The sequence below is a fragment of the Meles meles genome, chromosome 17 (assembly GCF_922984935.1).
Source record: "Meles meles chromosome 17, mMelMel3.1 paternal haplotype, whole genome shotgun sequence".
Lineage (NCBI taxonomy): Eukaryota > Metazoa > Chordata > Mammalia > Carnivora > Mustelidae > Meles > Meles meles.
The window spans coordinates 40,278,471-40,303,262 of NC_060082.1; the positions used below are offsets into that span (position 1 = coordinate 40,278,471).

Genomic DNA, 24,792 nt, shown 5'->3' on the forward strand with positions numbered 1-24,792 from the left:
GGAACGAAATCCATTTAGATCGGAATGAGTCGAAGGCCTACTAGGCACCAGGCGCTGTGCGCCCCTGGCCTCCCTCTGCCCGGCGCTGTGTGGCTTTCGCGACAGGGCCCGCCGAGCACACCAGCCCCGTTCGCGGTGCCCCGGGCAGAGACTCGCGCCCGGCTCACCTGTTCCCGGGGGCGAGCTGCGTCCATCCCTCCCAGGACCTGCACCGCACGGGCTCCCTCTGCGTTCCTCTTTTACTTTTCCTGCCTCCGCTGGGATCGGTAAGTGACATTTTGTAGGGGGGGAGGCGGGGAGAAGGGCGGGGAAGGGGCCCGGCGGGGAGGGGCATCGGAGCGCTGTCGCCGAGTGTCGCGCCGCCCCCTGCACCCCGCGCCGGGGTGTGGGCGCGGCGCAGCGCGCGGCAGAGGGCCGGGCGCGTGGGGACGCGGGAGTGCGGGGTTCTCGGCTAGCCGCGCGGCGCCGGAGCTCGCTGGCCGCCTGAGCTCGGCCCGGAGCTCGGGGCACAGAGCCGCCGCCACCCGCCCCTGTGCGCGCCCGGCCATGGAGCCCTCGCACAAAGACGCCGAGACGGCGGCGGCGGCGGCGGCGGTGGCTGCGGCGGACCCCCGCGCCGCGTCCTCGTCCAGCGGGGTGGTGGTGCAGGTCCGCGAGAAGAAGGGCCCCCTGCGCGCCGCCATCCCCTACATGCCCTTCCCGGTGGCCGTCATCTGCCTCTTCCTCAACACCTTCGTGCCGGGATTGGGTAAGACGCGGCGGCGCTCGCGACCCCTGCGCCCCGGGGCCCCGCCGCGGAGGGCACGGGGGACGCCCTCGGGTGGCGCCCGCGCGCGCCGCGGCCCGCGCTCCCAGCGCCCCCAGGCGTGTGGCCGAGGCGTGCGGAGTGGGCGCCCGGGGGGAGGCGCTGCTCGGGGCTCCCTGACCCGCCCTTCATCTCCTCCCACCTGTGAGCGCGGTGGTCCGGCCCCAAGAGCCGGAACTTTGCCGGGGACCCCGGGGCCAGCGGGCGGCTCCACCGGCCCCCGCGAGGCTCCGCTCCAGACGCCCCGGAATCCTGCCCCTCGCGCGCCCTCCCAGGAGCCCCTTTCTTCTAGGGGCTGGGGGCCCAGCCAGGGGAGCGCGGCGGCGCGGAGCTCCCGGGCGTTAGAGAGGTCCGCCGAGCTCGGGAAGAGGGGCACCAGCCGGGCTTCGGAGACACCCCGCGAGCCCGCCTGCCTTCGCGGGGTGCGGACCGTGCGGGGGCGAGTGTCCTCCGCCTCCTTCCGGGGTGTCCGCGATTCCGCCAGCACACGGGGGAGGGGGGACGGTCTCCTCAGTTTGAATGCCTCTGGGTTTGGACCGCTCTCGGCCAGAGGTGACCCCATAGCTCCCTTCGGTTCTCAAGAAAGTGGGGAGCGCGCCGATGTAATTCTGTGTGGGACTCTGGCTGCCCGGAGGGGGCCCTGTTGCTTCCAGTGTCCCAAATTTTAAGAGTCCCATTACAGAGGCAGGGGTGCCCAAGGTTGCAGAGAGAAGTTTCCCTGATCCTCCCTCTCCTGACCCAGCCCCAAATCTCTGTCTGCGCGCCCTCCCCCAACTCCCGGCTTGCTTGCTTGCTTGGCACCCGCTGTTCTTGCCGGGAGGCCCCCCCGCACCCCAAGTGCGTGCGGGACTAGAGCGGTAGCCACCTCTGTGCCCTCCCCAGGAGAGAGCCTGCCCCCGCGCCAGCCAGTTGCCAGCGCCTGGCTCCAGGTTCTCGAGAACAGAGGTCAGCTGGAAGCCGTTTGCTGATTTACTATGGCCTTTCTCACGGCCTCGCGCTTAGCCGGCTCCCTGGGGCGCTGCGTGGCCGGGGTAGCGAAGGTCACGCCCATCCACGCGGGACGCGTTCACTTTCCTTCGGTGCTTGCTTCTGCTTGTGCCCTGGGCGGCTGCGGGGGCCGGGCCTGCAGATCTGTCTGAGCCGGAAGTTAGGTGGGCGGCAGCCGTGCTCCCCTCTGGCGGCGAGTCCAGCAGCCTGCCCCCTCCGCCCCCTCCCCCACCCCGGGGCCGTGTCACCAGGCCGGCTGTCCTCACAATTAGACGCCGCGGGGACAGCTAGCTGTTGTTAGTTTGCGTCAGAAATTCCCACCTGCTGGAGTACGAACGCCCCGCCTAGTCTCTCTGGGGACCTGAAGATCAAGGTCGGGGATGGGTCTTCATATCGGTTTTTTAAAAAAGCGAAGTAAAAGGCACCTTGAATGGTCTTTTGTAGAATCAGATGCATTGCGTTCCCATTTGGGAGGGGTCGCCCCAAGTTGCTGGGTGAGGGGATACCCCCCACGGCAGACCTATGCAGGAGGCAACAACTAGCTGCCCACCTCCACGCTGTACTGGCTTTCCCAGCCCTCTCCTCCTTGGGTTATGCCCCTGCCCCCGACATCCAGCTCTTTCTTCCCTCTTTGCACCTCTCTTTGTTAGATCAGAATCCTATGGGATTTTTCTAGGAAACCTTTCTGAGAAGCCAGGAGAAAATAAAGGGTAAATTAGCAAATGCAAAAGTAGTAAAACAGGTGAGCCAAGGGTGTACAGTTTTCTGAATTTTCAAGGACCGAATCCAGGCATTTTTTTTTTTCGTTTTATTTTGCTTGTCATTGTCTGGTTGGCAGGCACACAGCCCCCCCACCTCCATTCTGTACTCCCAGGGAGGGACTCCTGATCCTGGGTGGTGTTTCTCACCTGTAAGTCAAGGATGCCTGTCACTCTGGGCTGTGGAGGGGACGGAATGAAATGCTAGAAAGCTCAGCAGTTGGGCGAAGAGGCAGTGCTCCAGGGAGGGTGGGTTCCTCTTGTCCCTGGCCCTTCTGCCGGGCTGAGCACTGCCTCCCACCACTGGGTGTGCTGGTCGCTCTCCTGGACCTTGGCTTTGAGTCCTTGTGGATCTCTCTGCAGTGGAGCCCAGGGTGACAATGCAGGCCAGGCAAAACTTGCAGGTGTGTTTTGTTTTGTTGGTTTTTGTTGTTGTTGTTGTTGTTGGTTTTTTGTTTTATTTGTTCTCCATGAGCGGTATGAGTGGTCTCAGTACCTGGAAATCATCTTCTTGGCCTAGATCCCGTCTGTCAGGCTCTGCCAGGTCCTTGTGGCTTATCTGAAGCTCCCATGAAAACTGAATATTGATGTCAGGCTTTGCCCTTTGATGAAATGCAGCTTTTTTTCAATACATGTGCTCTCATTCATTCAACCAGCACAGAGCAACCACTACCTACCAGGCGCCGGGGCGTGAGGATGAGTAAGTCGGTCCAGGTGTCAGAGACGATTGGGAACATGGAGGCAAACTTTGTTTGGATTTGATAAAAGCTGTCAAGGCAGCAAGAACAGAGTGTTTGAGCACAGTTACTTCTTCCTAGAGGGACGTGAGGTCCAGAGAAAGCCTCCCAGAGGTGTCGGAGTAGGTGAGACCCTGCCCAGGGAGTCAGTCGCAGGGCCCCAAGCCCTTGCTATCCTCACTTTACTCCCTCTCTTCGAAAAACGGGTCAGACTTTTGGCCCCAAGATCGGTTCTTTTTTCTGGAAACTTGCTCCTCTGCAAGTCTTTTCCACATCTGCAAATCAAATGGGACAGAGTGGATGGGGTGGGGGGCGGCTGGAGGCAGGCGTGTGTTTCCTCTGACAGGTGTCTCAGGGTCATCTAGCGTGAGAAGCCCAGTTCTTACAATCCCTGGGGACTTGTCGATGTAAGTGACAGACAGTACTGTCACTCTGTTGAGGATGTTTCCTCTCCTGGGATTTCTCATTTATGGTCACTCTGACTCCTCATTGGAACAATACAAAAGAGACTTTAAAAACGGACGACAGTTGGGGTGCCTGGGTGGCTCAGTTGGTTAAGCATTCGACTCTTGGTTTCCTGGACTCAGGTCATGATCTCAGGGTCTTGAGATGGGCTTCTCTCTCCCTCTCCCTTTATCCCTCCCCCTGCCCGTGTGCACAGTGTACATATACTCTCTTTCAAACAAATCAGCAAATAAATCTTTAAAAGCACGGGTGGTGGTGAATAGTGTGGCCCTCCACGTCGTCTCACTCAGTGACACACTGTTGATACAGACCATGGTCAGTAACTTCACAGTCCAAAAAACAGGGCTTTTATAAGTTTATACACAATTCTTCACATATGTGATGAAAGTTAATTGTTATGCCCCAGAATGGCTGCAAAGTTTGTCTGTTGGGTTACAGACAAAATTATACTTTCATTCTTAAAAATTTTATCTTTATTGATTGACTTGGTGCAATGAAAATGTTGGTGACTCAGATGGCGACAGGGAAGTGATGGGGGGAGAGCTTCCCTTGACCGTTACCCATTCCTGCAGAATAATGTTAGCCGTAAATCGACTGTTGGATATTTATAAATATTTAGTCTATCTCTAATATACTGCCTACCCTTTGACACCCAACTAAAGTCTTGCTTCCATAGCAAAAGCATCATGGGATGGCTCAGTTGCTGTCTTTCCTCTAGCCCCGAGGCTCAAACTGCTGATGATTATTGCCCTATCTTGTGGCATCTATTGCTGACTTTTTTTTTTATTGTTTCAAGAGTTTATTTTTTGCCTCTGTAAATGTAAGTTCCTTGAAAACAGCAACCATTTTAAATTTCTCCTTGATATAGTATAGTATATGTGAATGAACATTGACCAGAATTATACTCCTGGAATAGGCATTGGAGATCATCTGGTCCAATGCCTTTATTTTATACGTAAGTGCGGTGCTCCCGAGTGTGCAAGGACCAAGGAAATTTACATCCTATTCAACCTTTTTAAGGAAGTTATTTAAGTATGCATTTCAGTAAAACCAGAGAGTAAACTAAGAGAGAAGATACGAGATCCAGGAAACAAGGGATCCAATTCAGGGCAGCCATGAAAATCAAGAATAAAATCATTCAGCAGGCCTAAGAGCAGTCAGTCTTCTTTAGAGTGGGAAGACGAAGGCCCCAGGAAAGACTTTTCTGAGAATGGTGTGAGAAGGGAACATTCCATAGAGCTGAGTATTATGCCAGAAATTAAACCTTTGATTTAAAAAAAAAAAAAAGGAAGGCAATTAGGAACAACAGCAGAGACAAAAGGCTCAATTAGATCAGAAGGTCAACAGACTTCAAAAAAGAAGAATAAAAATATTCCAAACAATAAATGGAATGAGAAAGGATTTGGAAGGTATTGGGGATATGGTGTAGAAAACATATGTTTCTTCCACCAACAATAAAAAAAAGGGAGGTAATGAGCAATTTCAGGGAGACCAAAAATTTTTCAGGGAAGGCATAGCTCAAATATGAAGCAGATCAAAATGTGGCCTGATATGGAGCAAATGCTGGAATATAAAAAAGGCTCTTTGAGGCGCAGAGAGTCTGTGTCATTGGAATGTGGTGCACAGTATGGGCTCTTAGCACCTCTTCGACTCCGCAGCAAAGAATATTTGCTTAGTCATAATAACATAAATGCTGCTCAGTGGTTTTCAGCTTTTAAAAGTAACCACAGACAAGGCGCTGAAGACTGCTTAATAATAGCTATAAAGGAAGATGTAAAGTTTTTCCATCTTGACAACATAAAAGGAAAACTATAGCTCGTAGAAGTTGGCAGGTAGATTGTGATAGCTTATTATTCTCTATTATTCACTGTCCTCCCTGAAAAGAGGATGGCACGTCCATGCCTGACGCTATGTGGCTTGCCATCCTTCTTGGGGAATGGAGATCCTTCCTTCCCTGCGCACTGATAACAGGCTTGGCCACGTGACTTGCTTTGGCCAGTTGGATGTGAGTGGCAGTGACCTAGGCCATGACGGAGCAGACACTTTAAGGGGCCTTGTGAGGTTCTGGCGTTGGTCTTCTCATGCTCTCATGAGAGTGGCAGGTCTCAGAGGGGGGCCGCTCTTCAGGCTGCTTCCCAGAATCAAAAGGGCATCAGAAACAGGGCACAGCACATCATAGGAATAAGAAATAAGCGTGAGTTGCCAAGATCTTGCAGCAGCTGGCATCGTTACCACCCTAGGGCGCCCTACAAAGCTGACTGACGCAGAGAGGATAGGGTAGAGGTGTGACTACTCTCCCTGTATAAAGTGGGGGGCGGTGTCAAGAGATGCTGTCAGTAGTTGGTAGACTGAGAAATAAAGGGTACCAGGGTGATCAGTGGATGAACCGAAATAGGGCTATGTTGGGACAGTGGGACAATCGTGGGACGATGACATACTGGGAGAATATTGGAACAAGAGCAGCGGGAAGTTGAGGGCTGATGTCAGTCAGCTAATCTTATATACCATAGCAGAAAGTCAATGCCTAATGTTGATAAAACATGAAAAAGCAATATAAGTATACTCCGGAGGTTGAAAAACATCAGAAGAATTCCCACTCTTTCTGACATCACCGTTGTTTCTTTGCCAACTGGTTCAGTCCCAGCAGTGTACGTCCGTGCTGACATTGTCCCCCCCACCCTTTTAAAAATAGCCTGTTCTGATCTTCCACCCCCTCCCACCACTGCTCTTTCCCTGCTCCCCCTACAGTACAGTTCCCTGCAGGAATTCCTGGATTGGCTGCCACCAATCCCGCTCCTCTCACTTTCTCTTGAACCCATTGTGGTCATTTTGCGTCCGTGGTCCGTCACTCACCTGAATTGTACTTTGCAGGATCCCAAGCTCCTCTGGGTTGCTAAATTCCGTGGCCAGGTCTCTATCTCCTTCTCCTGGAGCACTCTGTAGCGCCAGACACAGTCCCCACGCCCTCCTTGAAACACTCTCTTCCTCTGGCTTCTGGAACACTTCCCTCTCTTGGTTTTCTCTGTACCTCACAGCTCCTTCTCCGTCTCCCTTGCTCATCTTGGCAGCCTCCAAACTTGGGGATCCCTGGGGCACTTGGGGCTCTCAATCTTGGCCTTCTCTTTGACCTTGCTCTTCTTCCCGCCTACGCCGGCTCCTTTGATAGTGTCTCCTGGCTTTTAGTTGCATCTTTAGAATGACCACTCCCAAAGCCAGATCTCCAACTCGGACCTCCCCCTGGACTCCAGAGTCTTATATCCAACTGACTTCCCCACATCTCCAATTGGAAGCCACAAGGCATCCGACACTAAGTCATCTAAAACCAAGCTCCTGCTGTTCTTCCCCAGACCTGCTTCTCCCTTCTTTCCCCCCGCCCCTTGCAGCAAATGGCATCCATCCAGGAGCTCAGGCATAAACCCGGACTCATCCTTGACTCCTCTTTTTCTCACACCCCACGCCCAATCTGTCAGGAAACGCTCTTGGCTCTGCTTTCAAAATCTATTCAGTGTCTGACCACTTCTTACCACACTGCTTCTGCCTTGCTGGTCCAAGCCCCATCTTCTCCTGAATGGTTGCCATGGCCTCGTAACTGGTCTGCTCACCTTTATTGATGTTCCTAGTGGTCTCTCTTCAACATGGCCACCAGGGCTATCCTTTGAAATCACGAGTGAGTCAGATCTGGTCATTTTTTGAACTGGAAACCCTCCAACGGCTCAGCTCTGCTTCACCCAGAGCCAAAGCTCAAGGTTTTATCATAACCCACAAGGGCCTGGGCCAGAACTTTCCCAAAGAAAGGTAACATGAGCCACAGGTACAAGCTAAAATTTTCTGGTACCTATATCATAAAACTCTAAAAGGAACAGGTGAAATTAACTTTACCTAGTATATTTTATTTAACTCAATATCCCCAATAAATTTATCATCCAATGCATGTCAATCACAATTGTTAAGGACATGTTTAATATTTCTTTTTTACATACCATGTGTTCAAAGTCTTACAGCACATCTCAGTTTGGACCAGCCCCGTACCAGGGCCCGCAGCTCCAGAGCGTCCTCTGTCCACCGTCCTTCGGATTCACCTCCCGCTGCTCTCCCTCTTGCTCACTCTGTTCCAGCCCCATTGGCCTCTTTGCCATTCCTCGGATATTTTATTTTATTTGTTTATTTTTTAAGATTTTATTTGTTTACTTAAGGAAGAAAGAGAGAGCAGAGAGAGAGAACACACACGAGAGGTGGGGAGAGGCAGAGGGGGAGGGAGAAGCCGACTCCCCATCGAGCATGGATCCTGATGTGGGACTTGATCCCGGGACCCCAGGATCATGACCCAAGCCGAAGGCAGACACTTAACCAATTGAGCCACCCAGATGCCCCCATTTTAAGAGCCACCTTCGCACCTGTTCCTTCTGCCTGGCGGACTTGTCCCACAGATATCTATGTGGCTCACACATTCAGGACCTGCTACAATGCCGCGGTGTCACGGCGTTTTTTGTGTCAAGAAAGCCCACACGGCTGTTTTGTGGGTGCTGGGTCCCTCTTAACGTGCACCGCAGACAGAATGGCTTAAGCAACGGGAATTTATCTTCATGCTTCTGTAGACTGGACTGGCTTCTCCTGAGGCCTCTCTGCCTGGCTTATAGATGGCTGTCCTCTCCCTGTCTTCACTCTGTGCGTGCACATGTCTGTGTCCTAATTTCCCCTTCTTTTAAGGACACAATTCGTCCTGGGTTAGGGTCCACCCAAAGACCTCATTTTAACTTAATCACCTTTTTAAAGGTCGAATCTCCAGGCCCACCCAGAGACTCAGCTGGTTGGGTATTTGACTCTTGGTTTCTTCCACTCAGGTCATTATCTCGGGGTCATGAGATCAAGCCTCATGTCGGGCTCTCTGCTCAGGAGGGAGTCTGCTTGAGGTTCTCTCCCTCTGCCCTCCCCACCCAAATAAATAAAAGAATCTTAAAAAAAAAAAAAAAAAGATCTTATCTCCAAATACAGTCACAGTCTTTAGAGCTGGGGGTGAGGATTTCAGTCTGTGGTTTTGAGGGGACGCAGTTCAGTCCAGACACCTTCCTAGATGATCTTACTTAAGACGGCAGCTCTCCCCTTCCTCCCCACTCCTCCTCCCCCCACACGCCCTACCTTTCCCTACTTCCTTTTCCTCGAGAGCACTGTCGCTGTCAAACATAGTGTATATTTAACTAATTTTCTCTATTGTCTGTTTTTTGTTTGTTTGGCTGGTTTGGGTCTGTTTGTTCATCGCTGTATCTCTGCACCCTAGAACAGAGCCTCGTTCATGACGGGGGTTCCATAAATAGAAGTGCTTGCCTTCGGGAAAGCTGGACTCGGCAGGGAGAGCTCTGAGTATAGGGAACTGTTGCTTTCCCCTAAAAGCCCTTTTTCCCCTATTTGATTTTTAATTTATTTTTATTTTTATTTTTTTTAAGATTTTATTTATTTATTTGACAGAGAGAGAGATCACAAGTAGGCAGAGAGGCAGGCAGAGAGAGAGGAGGAAGCAGGCTCCCTGCGGAGCAGAGAGCCCGACGCGGGGCTCGATCCCAGGACCCTGAGATCATGACCCGAGCTGAAGGCAGCGGCTCAATCCACTGAGCCACCCAGGCGCCCCCCTATTTGATTTTTTAAAAACTGTGTATTACTTGTTTTTTTGTGGGAGGAGGGCTGGGATAAGAATCAATGCCACGGAAAGAGAAGGGGCTTTTATGTGTCACTGATAGGAATGTAAATTGGGACATCTTTTCTGGAAACCAGTTTGGCTTGATACTTTACGTATCAAGAGTCTTCAAATGTTCATACCCTTTAAGTCAGTAATTCCACTTGCAGGAACTCATCCTAAGAAAACAGTCAAAAACAGGCACAGAAAGTTAGGCATAAAGATATGCCACGGAGACTTATTTATAACATTGAAAATTATAAACAAACCTGGGCGCCTGGCTGGCTCAGTGGGCAGAGCGGGCGACTCTCCATCTCGGGGTCATGAGTTCGAGCCCCACGTGAGGCATAGAGATGACTATAAAAACGGTATTATAAACAAACCCAGATGACAACAGTAGAAGGATGGTAGAATGTTATTCACCCATTGAAATGGTGTTTACAAAGACTTTCTGATAAGGAACAGCAAGATGTAGGAGGAAATGAGAAAAACATAGTTTGAAATTGTGTGGTCTGTAGGATTTCACATCTTTTGCATTTTCTGGATTCTAGGGCACCTCTTTCCCCCAGGTGTGGATGTTTCTGAATGTGAAACTGCTATCAAGAGAAATGGTTTCTTTCTTTTTTTACTTTCTTTCCTAAGAAGCTGTCGCTGCATTCATGGTGTGTTTCCTGATCAGTGCAATCTCTTTAAAAATTTATTTTTAAATTATTATTATTATTACTTTAATAAAGATTTTATGTATTTATTTGACAGAGAGAGAGATCACAAACAGGCAGAGAGGCAGGCAGAGAGAGAGGAGGAAGCAGGCTCCCTGCGGAGCAGAGAGCCCAGATGGCTCCATCCCAGGACCCTGAGAACACGACCTGGGCTGAAGGCAGAGGCTTAACCTACTGAGCCACCCCGGCGCCCCTGATCAGTGCAATCTTAAAATCAAGCATGTACAAGATAGAAGACAGAGGGGTAGATAAATCCAGGGGACCCTGGGATGTTTACAGGTGGGGAGCGCCTGGGGGCTATTTTCTTCTTTATGCTTTTACGCATTTCCCGAATTTTCTAAAACGAACACAAAGAGTATTACTTTTGTAATTGGAAAAATGGAACCGGCGTTGTCTTCAGTGAACCTCCTTCCCGTAGGGCTCTGATGGTCTAATGCAAGTACGGACGTGTTCTCACAACGGTGACGTGCTGGGAGATGCCTGAGGCAGTGGGGTTCCTGCAGGATCATTAATAATCAGTGTCCACAGGGCGCCGTGTCAGGGGTGGCAACGGGGTCAGCACGTTGCCACTCTCAGAAGCCGAGTGACACCTGCTCGTACGTCTCCCGTGGGATGTGTCCTGCCGTGGCTTGGGCCAGGGGTGACCGGGTCACGTTCAGTAACAACAGCAGCATCCCTGTTTGCTCTGAGATGTTTTGCAAAGGATCAAGCTGCTGGAAGTGGTCAGCCAGCGGGTGCTACTAGGGAAGTCCGCGTTTCCAGTGAGTGTCACCGAGCGCTGAGCCAAGGAGAGTGACTTCCGAGCGCCTCTGGCAGGGCTGACCGGCTGACAGAGGGTGCGCTGTAGTAAATGGGTGTGTGAGTGTGGAGGAAGGGCCCCCCTCATGTGGTCACAGTGGTGAGGGAATGCTTTCCACCAGAACTGGCTGGCTGGGAAGTGAGCAATGGGCTGGACAGAACGACCTGGACGGCAGGGAACGGAGTAACATTTCCAGCAGTGGGTGAAGCCCCAAGTGTCATGGAAGCTGCGGGCAGTCTCCGAGTTGGCTCTGGTTCTCAAGAGCACAGAACTCTGAGCAGGTCCCCTCACCTATCTGAGCCTCTGTGTCTCGGATGGGAGCTAAGGACTCGTGCTTGGCCACCTCACAAGGTCATTGTGTTCTCTTAACCACTAGTTAGCATCGGCCGAATGTTCTTTGTTCCCAAGGTCGTTTCTAGGGGTGTTCTCTCAGTGCCCCCCCCCGCAGGGTGGGCAGGAGCCCCGGAAGCACTTCCTGGTCCCTCAGAGCCGAGATCTGGCTCACACGTCCTACATGCTGGGGGTGCCTCCCAAACCCAGGGCCCGAAGCCCCCCTCACTGCTGGGCTAGAGGCGGTGCGAGCAGGGACCAGTGAGGAGTGTGTGCATGTGTGTGCGTGTGTGTGTAGGTGTGTTGCACACACAAATGCTCTCCCAGGCTTTACCTTTACCTCCCGAGGCCCATGTGGGTGGCGCAGATCCTTGAGACCCTACCACTGGGGCCAGGCCTGTGCATTGGGCCTATAGTGTGGGAGCTTCCTGAGAGAATGGGGTGCGGGGACTCCGTGCCCCAGGCTGAGCCGAACTTACTGGGAACGGAGTTTCTAAGGGGACGCTAAGATGAAGGTGTGGGGACCATATTTTCTTACTCAAATGGCAGAACATAGGGATATACTGGGCATTTATTGAAATTCATTGGAGAGGCTGTTTTCTTGGCAGGAGGGGCTGACAGGAGACCAGGGCTGTTCTGGAAGCTGGACTGTGGGGCAGGCCCGGCCTGGGCGCTCTGAGGGAGCCGAGCTCCCCATGGGCTTTGGTCGTTGTTGACTGGGAAGCCTAACTCCTATGCCAGGAATAATGTGGTATTTGTGGAGAACAGCCTGTCCCAAGACTCCGCAAAGGAAATGGCCCAGCTCTCCCGGGGCCAGGGAGCTTCAGGGCAGTTCCAGTCTCCGCATTTTCCCCAAGAGGGCCCTCCTGCCACCCATGCCAATTGTCGTGGGTGCCTATTTGCTGTAATTGCCACTTGTCGAATTAAATGTGTGTGCGGGCCTTGCAGCGATCTGAGGAGGGACCGTGGCCTGGGGACCCATCAGCCTTTCCCATCACTGCCGTCGCACAACCAGTAGGCCGCCCTCGCTGTCGGGTGTGAACAGGACTTGCATGTGTCCCGTTCTGTGGTTTTTGGCGCTTTGACCGTCCTTTGTGCCTCCCCCGGCCCCGTCCTCCAGTCTTACTCCTGACTACCTTCTTGCAGATCCTGGGACGTGTGCCGTGACAAGAACACGTGAGTACAGGTGCCTTCAAGGAAGCTTCTGGCCTTGGTGCCTGGGGGCGGGGGTGCAGGAGCCTGTGTCTGGGTGGGCTGGACGCACGCATGCAGGCCGCCTGGAGGCTCCTGAAGGTGAGAAGCATCTGGAAGCCAGGAAGGAAGACAGACAGCGAGGCACCAGCACAGAAGCCAAACCCTGGGGGCTTTCCCAGGTGCAGAGACACCCTCCCTATGGGGACAGGCCGGCTCTGGCCGGGCCTGTGCATGTGACAGGTGTCCCCCTCGGGCCTGGCTGCAGGAGCCATGCGATGGACGCGGGCCCTCCCGGGTCATAGGGCAGTCAGTGTGGCCGGGGCTCAACGTTTCTGGGCCAACAGGGTCTTTGTCCCCAGATGACAGCTTTGCTCGCATCTCAGCTCTGACTGTTTGCTCTGCTGCGAAGCCTTCGGCAGCTCCCCGCTATCCACAGGCCCAGTTCCTACTCTACGCCGGGCCCTCGGGACCCAGGGAACTTTCCCTGCTCTCCCCCATGGTGTCCCTGTGCCTGGGACTGCCTCCCCCCATCGGGGGTAGCACCTGCCCGGCCGTCAAAGCCCACAAGGGATGGCCTCCTGACCCCTCTGTGAGGTGAGTCCCCCTTCCAGGACCGTCGGACCACTCAGGACGTTCCCCTTGCTCCCCGGAAATTCTGGGTCTTCTGTTGTTTTAATCTTTTATGAATATATATATTTTAAGTTTTATTTATTTAAGTCCTCTCTACACTGCATGTGGAGCTCAAACTCACAACCCCGAGATCAAGAGTCGCGCGCTCCTCTGACTGAGCTGGCCGGTGCCCCTCTGTCGTCTTAGTCTTACATGAACTGTTTGCTTGAGGGTCGGGGCCGTGCGTGACCTACCCTCTGCCTCGCCGGGTGCCTAGCACCCCCGTTGCATGCAAGCCAAGCTAAATACTTAGTGATTTCCGGTTGTAGAGGTGGAGTCCTTGTTCCTTGAACCTAGTGAACCCAAACCCAAGGGATGCAGGCTTTCGTGTCACTCTTCAGACTTCCCAGCTCAGAGGGAAGTGGGGGGCAGGGTTCTCAGGACTGTAGCTGGGATGGTGGGGGCTGTCTCTGAGGAGTTCTTGGGGTCCCGGCCACTCCAGGGAGGGACGTGGGGCAGAAGATGTTGGCTGCCCCCTCGCTGGGACGAGCACCTGCTCTGTGGGGAATTCACTGGGACAGTCATGAGCTTGCTGAGAAGAGCCGGGCCACCACCCGTCCCTTCAAGTGGTGTAGCTAATGGCTGAGAAGTTGTGGGGGGCAGGGACTGTGGAGATGATCAATCCCAGTAAACCGTTTTGATCAAGACTGGTTCTTGATCAAAATGGAATAGCCATCACATTAAGTCTGGGGGAAATTCTGATGGGGAGCAGGATATTTGCATGGTCTTAAAGTGCCTCCATAGAAGGTTTGTGACTTGCAAAGGGAAAAATCACGCAGTATCCTGACTGAGTAAACAGAATAACATGGCCTGGACCTTGAAAACATTACACCAGAGGAGGGAAGCCGGTCATGAAAGACCCCGCACCGCACGACTGCATTTATGTGGACAGAGGCGGAGAGCAGCTTGGCCGAGGAGTGTGGCTGGGAGCACAAGGGAGGGACTGCTGATGTCTAGGGGGGTTCTTCTGGGGTGGCGAAAATGTCCGGAAACTGGTTGTACTTGGTTGCACACATTATTAAATGGGTAAATGCTATGGGATGTGAATGATAATCCCAGTGAAGCAGTTTAAAGGTTGGCATCTCCGAGGTAGGACAGATGGACATTGCGTGGGATCTCCTGGGAGGAACACAGCATCCCAATCCAGGATGCATGGCCCAAGTCTATGAGGGAGGAACCAGAGGAGCCAGACTGAGGAGCAGTCCACAAAGTACCTGGCCGGTGTCCTTGAAAAGCATCATTGTCACGAAAGATTAAAAGAAGACTACACAAACTTGAAAACCAAATTGCAAAGCATAATCTTGGATTGGCTCCTATACTGGAGGAAAAAAGAATCCCAAGAAAGACATTGTTGAGACAGTTGGCAAAATTGGAATATGGGCTGTCGATTAGATAAATATCGTATCCATGTTATGATTTCCTGAAATCCGTCACGGTGCTATGGATAGGTAAAAACACAATTTTGTTGCTAGAAACACACCGAAGTGTTAAGAGGTGGAGAGCCGTGATGGACACAGCCTATTTACACAGGGTTCAGAAAAAATAAATAATAATATGGAAGAAAGAGAGGCGCCTGGGTGGCTCAGTCCGTTAAGCATCTGCCTTCGGCTCAGGTCATGATCTCAGGGTCCTGGGATCAAGCCCCACTTCGGGCTCTCTGCCCAGCAGGGAGCCTGCTTTCCTCCCTCTCTCTCTGCCTGCCTGTCTGCCTACTTGTGATCTCTCTCTGTCAAATAAATAAATAAAATCTTTAAAAAAAATAATAGGGAAGAAAGAGAATGACACGTGTAGCAAAGTATTAAGAATTGGTAATCTGCATAAAAGGTAGACAGGAGTTCCTGTATTATTTGTGAAAACTTTTCTGCAAGTGTGGAAGTATTTGAAAACAAAAATTATAAAATTATATAGTTAAAAGCCAGATACACTCAGACGTCTCAGACGTAGCGATTACAGCTAAATCCAAAGAACTGTAAGTTTTTTCTTATCAGTGAAGTTATGCTAGTTCTCACAAACTCTGGCCATTGGGGGCCACAGGGACAGAGTCGTGATGAGGTGGCATTGGTGTGCAGGGGCTGCAGGGCCCAGACCCCCAGAAGAGACTTTCCCCGGGACTCCTACCACTTAAACCCCAAGGTCACATAGAAGTTTACTGCAGCCCTTTGGGCACATGAGCGGTTCCTCTGGCCCATCAGTGCAGGCTCAGGTCTAACCGGGAAATAAGTTTCTGCCCCTCCTGGGAGATACAGTGAGCCCATAGCAAGCCTCCCTTGCCATGTCTGGTTGGGCCTAGACCCGCCGCCCATGCAGCCTGCCTCTGGGGTCGACCAGGAATCCAACGTTGCAGCTGGAGCTGGAACAGATCCCAGTGGTACAGATCTCTTTTGGAGAAGTCTTGTTTCTTGGTTATTCCTGTTCGACTTCTCCCTTTAGAGTCCAAGAATCATTTGTGGACCTCAAAGAAACCAACCTCAAACCAACCGCCAGCGAGCACGTCATGCCGTCACTCCAGGAGAGCATGGGAGAGCCCCTCCCTGGCCTTGGCTGCTCCCGGGGGACCTGTGGTTGAAATGCAAGTGGAATCCTTCCAGAAATCACTCTGTGGCCTGATTCAGAGGTGAAAAAAACCAAAAACAAACCCAAAACCATAACCATCTTAGGCCCCCAGAACTGGGGTTTTTAGAGGTTCAGAAAGGGGCCCGTGGAGGATGCACCGAGGCTCGCAGGTTGGGTGAGGCCAGGTTCAGTCAGTCCTGGTCTCACTGCCCGGAGTTGGACTCCGAGTCTGATACCTCCTGAGAAGAGGGGCCTCAGTGCTTGGGAATCGATGTGAACTGAAGGAAAAGCAGAGAAAAGCCACGGCTTTGGCAGGGACCCGATCGCTCGCGCCCTCTCTCGCATGGGACTGTTGTATGTCTTATCTTTCCTGCTAGCTCTCACTCTAGCCCGTGCAGCTGATGCGGAGGGGTGTTCTCGATCTCCCTGTATGGATTCTCAGGCATGCTTGGAGACTGACCAGAGCGGTCCTCGAAGGCAGACCAGGGGAAGACAGCGGTGAGCACCTGGGTCTCCCCAGTGCTGTTTCCATGTTTCATGTTCTGCTTGCGGTTCCCCACACCCCACCCCCAGCCATCAGGGGATCGGCATCAGCAGCAGTAGTGATTCTTAACACAAGTCTGAAGATCGTTAACCCCGACTGGAGGAGAGTGGCTGGAGTGTGCTTGGAAACCAAGTGTCTGTTCTTGTGAATCATCTGGTCTACCTGCTGCTCTCATTTTCGCTTTTCCCGTTCATCCTGTGGGTTGGTCTTTTCTCTCGGATGACACCTTCTCTGTGTGTCTTCCCCAACTGTTGGTCCAGTGCAGAGAGCACAGCAGGGTCCCAGCATACCTGCCGACTGATAATGAGCCTGGAAGGAGAGCGTGGGCTTCGCTGGGCTGAGAGCCGCTCTCCCGGCTTCTCTTCTGGCTCTGCCTCGTGGGCCGCCGTGGGCTCATGGGGCTCCCGTCCCTGTCTGGGCCCCGGTGTGTACCTGTGTGAAGCAGGGGTGCTTACCAGTCCTGCCTCCTTGTGTTGAGGTTATCAAAGACCAGGGCCGTAGGCACCCCCTACCTTTAAGTCAGGAGGTGAATGGAGGCTCCGCTCCAGGCCCTTGTCCAGCTGGCCCTGGCTGATGTCATGCTTTTAGGCTCTGAGGAGTGAGCCTTTCACTCTCCCCATGCCGCCCCCCGCCCCTAGACCTCTGTCAAAGCAACAGACCCTTCGTTAAGAGCCTGGGTCAAGCCGAGTTCCTGCCGGGACCCCTCTGGGTGCAGAGCTGGTTATTGTCAGCCCTCCCTTATGGGCCTGGGGGATCCCAACTCACAGGCTTGGCACCATGACTGTCCCCCACGCTCCATTTCCCTATAGAAGTTGGTTCTAGTGCAGTCTTCCTCCCGGAGGCTCTGGAACAGCTAGTACAGGGAACCAGAGCCTCCTGCAGGGTGAGGAGTGTGGGCGTCCAGCTTCCAAATGGCTCTCGTGCTTGTGACACGCCATGTTCCCGAGTGGGCTGGGGGCCGGGGCTGCGTGGGACTCCTCAGGCCCCCAGCGGGGGGTCCTCTTCCATGCGTCCTGTACCGTTTTCACGCTCTTGCCTCGCAATCACCCACGGCGCAGCGCTTGGTTCATGAAGCTGCAGGCTGACCTCGCCTCACAGGGAAGCCAGGCTCTGGAAGGTTCGCCGTCCTGGGAGTGCTCACGCCTCCTCGGCCTGGGCACCCCCCTTCTCTTGCCTTTCCCTCTGGACCACCACCCACTCTGCCCGCCCCCTTCCCCACGGTCTGCAGACATCCAGCTTGGAGGACTCGCTCCCCATCCATCAGGGATACTCGTGGCTCTGTCTCCAGCGTGATGATCATTTGGGAAGAGGGACCATCTGGCCACTGCTGGCACCGGGCGCGGCTACCCCTCTTTCCCTTCCTGAGATAAGCAGCAGTCACGGCAAGCCAATTACCACCTCTGTCCAGCATACATCCAGCTCCCTAAGACCCAGCGTTTTGCTTCTCGCCCCCTCTCCCCGCTTCCCTTCTGCTACCCACCCACCCCTTCGGAGCCTGGGACCTGGCAAAGAATGAAGCCCTCATTGCGTGGTTTGCTTTTTCTTCCTCTTTGCACAGAAAGAAACCCCAGTGTTCGGGTTGCTAAGGCCCCCAGTGATTCCTCGTTATGGAGAGTCCTCAAAACACACCTGTTACGTGTTAAGTCTTCACAAAAGACACCAAAAATGAGCGCACCGTCTCCCTGCAAGGAGCCCGCTTGCTAGCCACACCAGTTACGTTTTTCAAAAGCAGAGAGGTTCGAGTTGGGTTCTTCTGAATCTGGTTCTCTTCCCCCTCCTGTGTGACTTGTGTGCAGACTTCTGAGAAGCAGGTTTTATAATAGAGACTCAGCTGGGCTAAATCACAGTGGCAGAACCTTATGCAATGGCTAAAAACCTATGAGTTAAAAATGGAATAGTCTTGCGGAGTGGGGAAGGTAATAATATCAGGGATGTGAAAATAGAAAGTAAAAAATTAGTATTTCAGCAGCGCAGGTCTCTTACCCACATTTTTTTTCTGCACCCGGAGAGCTTGGTGTCATTTTCCAGAATAAATCCAAAGTGTGAGCTCTCACTAGAAAAATAAAACTTAGTTTTCACAGGTTCAACCCTCCATCCCCAGCGAATCCGGGGTCGAGAGCCCTTTCTCCTGACTTCTGGCCCTGAAGCCACAAGACACGTTTTGTGTTGGTTAGAATCTGTATGTTCACTAATGCTCATAGAGGAACAGATTTCAGATTTTTTATAAGTGGGTTTTGTTAATTTGCTATTTTAAAAATACTTGTGAGACCTTTACAGTTGCCATGGTGATGTAATTTCCATAAACATGATTTTTTTTTTTTTGTGGAGATTTTTTGCACATTGAAGGCTGAGGTTGATACGCAGTGTTGGGGGGGGGAAGTAGGTGGTGAATTTGGCAGGCATCCCATTGCTGCCTCCCTCAAATGCTGCAAGTCTGATCTCAGGGATCCAAGTCATGGCAGAGACCTAGACCCCTAATCACCACACCTGACACCTGAGGCTTCTGGGGGAGGGGGCCTGGTCTGGGGAGAAGGGGGCCAGCTGCCAGGTGGTGGGTCACGGGCACCTGCGTGGCCCATCAGTGGTCCAGCCCATGCCAGAGCGACCTGCACTCTCTCACCAAGCCTTGGAGAACCCGACCTTGGAGCTGCCCGAGGGGTAGTGGAGAGCCTGGAGATTCTTTCCCTTTGAACCAGAGTCATAAAAAAAAAAAAAAATCCATTTTAATTCACAATACCGCTAAAATGCTGAAGGTTTGCAATGGGAAATGAAAATGTGAAAAAATTTTAACTCTTAAGCAAGACAAGAAGACATCGAATAAGAAAGCATTGTTTGGTGCTCTAGAAGGCCAGTATTTGAGAAAAAGCAGGTGTAATCAGAAGAAGAGTTAGATGGTCCTAGTGGTCCCAAATTTCTTATCAATAAGACTAGACATTTGCTATGGCTCACGGAGAGGTTTCACATTAAACTTTATTTCTCAGAGAATGGAATATACAGAGAGATCAAGGGAGAAGCAGAACAAATAAGAGAGAAATTTGTAGTAACTAAGAACGTTTGGGGAGAGAAATGGCCAGAAAAAGGAATTGCAGGAGGAAGTGTGTCCGCCTGAGATGCCAGAACAGAGACTCCACTGTGTCGGGCCGGGCACTGGATGCCAGGCGCTGCCTGACTGAGCTGAGGGTTTGAATCATACGGAATCATGAATCATAAGGAATTATGAATTACTAGAAAGCCATTGTGTTGACTGTTTTTATTTAGGTAGTACCGTAAATTCGTACAGGGCCACCCAGAAGGGAATGTGCCAGACTCTCGGTGTGGTGGGTACCCATCTCCATCTCTGGAAAGCTGAACCGCAGTGTCCGGGAGAGGTTGGCTGTGTGCGTGTCAGCTGGATGCCCGGAATGTGCACTGAACGAGGGCACGTTCGGAAGTGTGCCAGGAAGGCTGCGCGATGCACAGTAGGCCCATGGACTGGCCCATCTGGAGAAGTGTGGCTGCATGGCAGCTGTCATCTTTGGGTTTATTTAGTGTGTCTCGTAAAAGGGGGAAGACGTGAACCCGGAGCGTGGGCTGACATTCTGTGCCTCTGGAGTAGTGGGGCTTGGGGTGGGGCCCCCTTGGAGGGGCAGGGGGTTCCGGGCCGTGCCCTACTGCGGACTCTGGGAGGTGAGCTGGCGCCTGCGCTGTGGGGTGTAGGTGGCTAGTGGGCCTGGATGGGAGAACGTGCTGCACAGCGGGCTCCCCAGGTGTTTTTGTTTGCCCTGAACTTGCCCGCAGGAATTTGGCATGGCACACTGCCGGGAAGTGGCTCACCATCCCAGCCAGAGTGGGGCTCAGCACCGCGCTGCACCAGCCTCTTCTGTAACACACACGTAATGTAAAGGGTTTTTTTTTTTTTTAATGCCTCAGTAGCAGGCAGCTTGGCTCTCGGCTATGGCTGGTGGGCGGTGAGGAGGAGAGGGAAGGCTCCTGCTGTGGTGGGAATGCAGCATCCCAGGACTGGTGCAGGGATAGGGGGGCTGGCGGTGGCCACCCCCCCCCTCGTTGGGTCCAGGGGTGGGGGTGGGGGGAGAGTTTTGCCCTCAGGGCGTGACCATCCAAGTTGCTCTGTGATGCTCCAGGATGCAGAGAGGCCAGGACCAGCCCCCGCTCCCCTCGTCTGGAGTGGGAAGATGTCATCCTTGGGGAGGAAACAGTGAGCAGAAGTACAGCCCCCTATCGCGCTGCCCAGAGGAGGGAACGTGGTGGGGAGAGGTCTCCTGTGGGTCCTTGAGCACAAAGGACTTTTGATGATGGGGAGCCAGGGACCCAGTGCTTCTCTGAATCCTGGTGACTCCTTGCTGGATAGAACTCACTTATTTTGCTGGGGGAATTCCTCCTAGATCCCACTCTACCACGGGAGAGCTGTGTGACCTTGGGCAAGTTACTTAAGCTCTCTGTGCCTCAGTTTCTTCATCTGCAAAACGGGGGCAATCCCAGGACCCGGCTCCCAGGGCTCCTGAAGATTAAAAGGGTTGTTACGTGGAAACGGCTTGGAATAGTGCCTGGAGCATAGTGAGGGTTACATGTCTTTTCCCAGCTCCAAAGGCATTGATTTTCGTCTCTCTCCTCTCCCCCACAGCGCAGTCTCCGGTAACCACATTCCACTCTTGTCACTGTGAGTTTGGCGCTTTTTTGATCACACACGTGAGATCACGCAGCATGTGTCTTACTGTGTCTGGCTTATATCATGTAGCCTCAAACCCTCAAGCTTCATTCATGTCGCAAATGGCAGAGTTTCATTCTGATTTTGAGGCAGAATAATATCGCACTGTGTGCACATGACATATTCTTTGTTCGTCCATTGACGGACAATTAGCTTGGCTAGGAGGCTGCACGGAATGGGGGGGCAGGTGTCTCTCTGAGACCGTGATTTCATTCCCTGTGGTTCTCTTTTTTGAGGACCCTCTGCGCTGTTTCCCAGAGCAGCTGCACCAGATTGCATTCCCACTGACAGCGCACCAGGGTCCCCTTCCTCCACGTCCTTGCCGCAACTGTCGTCTCCACTGGTTTTAGTGATGGCCATTCCGACAGGTATAAGGGGAGAGCTCCTTGAGGCTTTGGTTTACTTTTCCCTGGTGATTGGTGATGTCTCTGTACCTGTTGGCCACTTGTGCGTCTTCTCCGGAGAAATGTCCGTTCAGGTCCTCTGCCCATGTTTTATTTATTTATTTTTTTTCTGATTAAATACTATTCTTGTCTGAGAACATGTGTTGGGGTGGGGAAGCCTGGGGCCCTCCAGGGAGAGGAGCTGTGACCAGATTTGGTCTAAAGCATGTTTAACTTGGAACCACTCTGCAGAGAATGGCGAACCCAGGGGTTCCTAGAAATGCGGAAAGGACAGGACAGCCCAGGACAGGGCTGTGGCTCGCTGGTCCCTTGAGATGTGTCCACCTGTCAGAGCCCCTTTTGCCTACTCTGCCTGAGCAGTGGGCCTTCTGGGCCCCCCCTTTCCCAAGTACTCTCCCTGCTCAGAGTCTGTAGGTCGCCGTGGCCAGGACGGTGGCCCCCTTTCTGCCCACGGCTGTCACCCCGCGCTTTGACAGTTGCTCCTCTGGGTAATTAGAGCAGTTTGTCGGGTTTTCCTTGAGGCTCCAAATGAGACCTTTGGAGAACAATGGCGAGTTTAACCTAAGTGGCCCAAGAACAGGCAGAACGGAGCTGAGTGCGGAGGAATGTGCTTTTATGAGCTGTGTGTTTAAAGATCCATCTGGGATTTGTTTCTTAGCAACGGGGCTCATCTGGAGCACGCCGGCAGTGTCAGAACACCCAGCAATGCCCACAAGCACCACAGAAAATACAATAAAAATCTGGAGAGTAGGAGAGAAGATCTAAGCGGAGTGTCTCCAGCAGGAGAAAAAAACTCAGAATCTGAGCCGATGTCGTCGACACAAGTGTAGACCAGAGTGGTCTCGAGGGTGGGTGGATGGGAGGTTCCTAACCTACCTGCTAAGCCACCTGCCTCCGAGGGGCTCCCTTCCTCTCTGATCCGCATCTCACAGGGGCTCCTCCCCGGTCACGCCACCTTCTCTCCCTGGCACCCGGAACCTCCAAATGGCCTTCTAGGGTCTGAACTGGAGGAGTGGCTGGTTGGAGCCCCAGAGGCGATATCAGAGAGACCCAAATCTGGGGGCACCTGGGTGGCTCAATCGGTGAAACGTCCCACTCTTGATTGCAGTACTGGACAAGATCTCAGGGTCGTGGGATCGGGCCCCACGTCAGGCTCCACGCTCAGCGGGCAGTCTGCTTGTCCCTCTCCCTCTGCTCTTCCCGGGCTCACTCACTCGCTCTTGCTCTCTCTCAAATAAATAAATAAAATCTTAAAAAAAAAAACCAAACCCACCCAAATCCAGAGGTTCCGAACCTTGTTTTGGTGCCGTTAGACCCTTTAGCTGTCTGGGAAAGGCCCGACCCCTTCTCAGATTAGTAGATTCTTCATAATGCATTTTGAATGCCTCTAATATGGAGACTCACAAAGGAAACCAAAGATACTGAGAAATAATCTTCAAAATTATCAATAATTATTTTTAAAAGCTCCAGATTTTTATACTGAAACACTGTGCTTCTACTGTTAACATGTCAGATGGGAAGATGCAGCCGCGGGTCGAATCAGTGTCGTGACTTCGGGTAGAGATTCGTGCCTGTGATATTTTGGGAAATCTCCCCAGCCACACTGGGGTACGGGAGTATCTGTGATTTCTGTTAATGATGACGACCAGGCTCTACTCATATTCTAGCGGCTGTTGTCTTAATCTGTAATGAAAGGAAATGCGAACGCTGAGTTAGAGGTTAGTGTTTATGTACAGACGCGAAGCCCTTCACTCCCAGCTCATGGATGCCCGGAGGGTTGTGGACCCCGGGTCCACCCCAGAGAAGCTCTTCCCTCATGTGTCCTCCTGCTCCCCTCGTCTGTGTCCCCGAGGTCTGTTAACAAAGTTGCTTAAAAACCTGCATGGGGCATCTGGGTGGCTCAGTGGGTTAAAGCCTCTGCCTTTGGCTCGGTTCATGATCCCAGAGTCCTGGGATCGAGCCTCGCATCGGGCTCTCTGCTCGGCAGGGAGCCTGCTTCCCCCTCTCTGTCTGCCTGCCTCCCCGCCTACTTGTGATCTCTCTCCGTCAAATAAATAAATAAAATATTAAAAAAAAACAACAACCCTGCGTTGTCAGGGGGCACCTGGGTGGCTCAGTGGGTGGGGCGTCCGGCTCTGGTTCTCAGGTCCATGAGTTCAAGCCCTGCGTTGGGCATGGAGCCTGCTTAAAAAAACAAAAAACAAAACAAAAAAGTCCCCAAACCCTGTGTTATCAGAGCTGCTCTGTGGGCGTGGAGGGACAGACAGGCAGGACAGAGAGGCAGTGAGATGCTACTGAACAAACACAGCCAGTAACTAGCTGCTCCAGGGCACAGCAGTGCTGGGGCCGCTGGGAGGACCCGGCAGCACGGTCACCTTCCTCCACGGAGGGCCATTCACAGCACCCACGGATGTCCAGGGACAAGGTCACTGAAATGGCATTTAATCTTGGAAAAGAGTTTCTCGGGAAACACGAGCAGGGCCTTTCTTCCATCTGTTTTTCTCCTAACGTCCACTCTGTTCACTTAACAGCGTATAGCAGGTGTTTCATGAAGTTCCTTGGATGCGGTGGGCCCTTGGCGAGCTCTGGGCCCCCTGTGCTGTCCTCATGAAGCAGGGCTTCCATGGAAGCTGGGAGACCCGAGGTGGGGAGGTTACCCGTCCAGTGTGGCCAAGTGCTGGGCAGATGGGGAGATGGGAGGCAGAGCGGGTCAGGGAGCTTCATAGTATAAGGGTACAGGGGGCACCTGCGGAGGGCAGGCCTGCAGGGTTAGGGCACCCCAGCATTCCCACGGGTGTCTGCCACTAGGTAAGGTTCTTGTGAACCAGGTGCCCCGGCTGCCTGGCCCAGGGCACAGCCACCTGCAGGCTGCTGGGACAGCCCCTGACCCAAACCTTAAGTGTCCAGGTGCTCCCCTCCCTTCACTGAGTGGGAAGGTCACGGAACCCACGGTGTCACTTCTGCCACAATGGCGTTCTTCCATTTCACAGGACCAGGGTCACAAAACCTGAGAGCTGGAAGGGTTCTTGGGGAATGTGCCATCCAGGTGTCTGGTTTTACCGACATGGACCCCAAGGCTCGGGGGCAAGAGGGACTCTCCCAGGTCACAGGGCAGCATCAGAGCCAAGGTGAGAGCCAGCCGTGGGAGGGGACCACACCTTCCCCATCTTGCTCTGCCCCCACTCCCCAGGAAGCCAGCTGGAGGTTGTGCAGGTTCCCGGGTGGCATCATTTGCTTTATGTGCAACTTGCTGGGTTAGTCCAGCAACCACAACGGTTATCTGGGCAGTTCTGATACCGGTGGTCTGGAGGCCCCCACGGGTTAGTGAGCACATGCTGCCGCTTTCCCACACCAGGGCAGCAGCCCACCATCCCTGGCTCACCCTGTCTCACCTCGGCAGGTCACGTAATATCTTTGTGCCTCGGAACCTGATGCTAACAGTACCCACTTCACAG

The 24,792-nt window shown here is 53.0% G+C and overlaps 1 protein-coding gene across 2 annotated transcripts in view; it reads left to right on the top strand.

Moving 5' to 3' along the window:
* Window positions 1-370: 370 nt before the first annotated feature.
* Window positions 371-24,792, top strand: part of STUM (stum, mechanosensory transduction mediator homolog) — a 54,425-nt gene continuing 30,003 nt past the window's right edge. Inside the window, exon 1 of one of the 2 annotated variants that reach the window (XM_045983412.1) lies at window positions 371-748. In XM_045983412.1, coding sequence (XP_045839368.1) covers window positions 547-748 — 202 coding nt within the window. In that variant the 5' untranslated portion in view covers window positions 371-546. The remainder of the gene's footprint in view (window positions 749-24,792) is intronic. The other variant, XM_045983411.1, reaches the window with a different exon arrangement.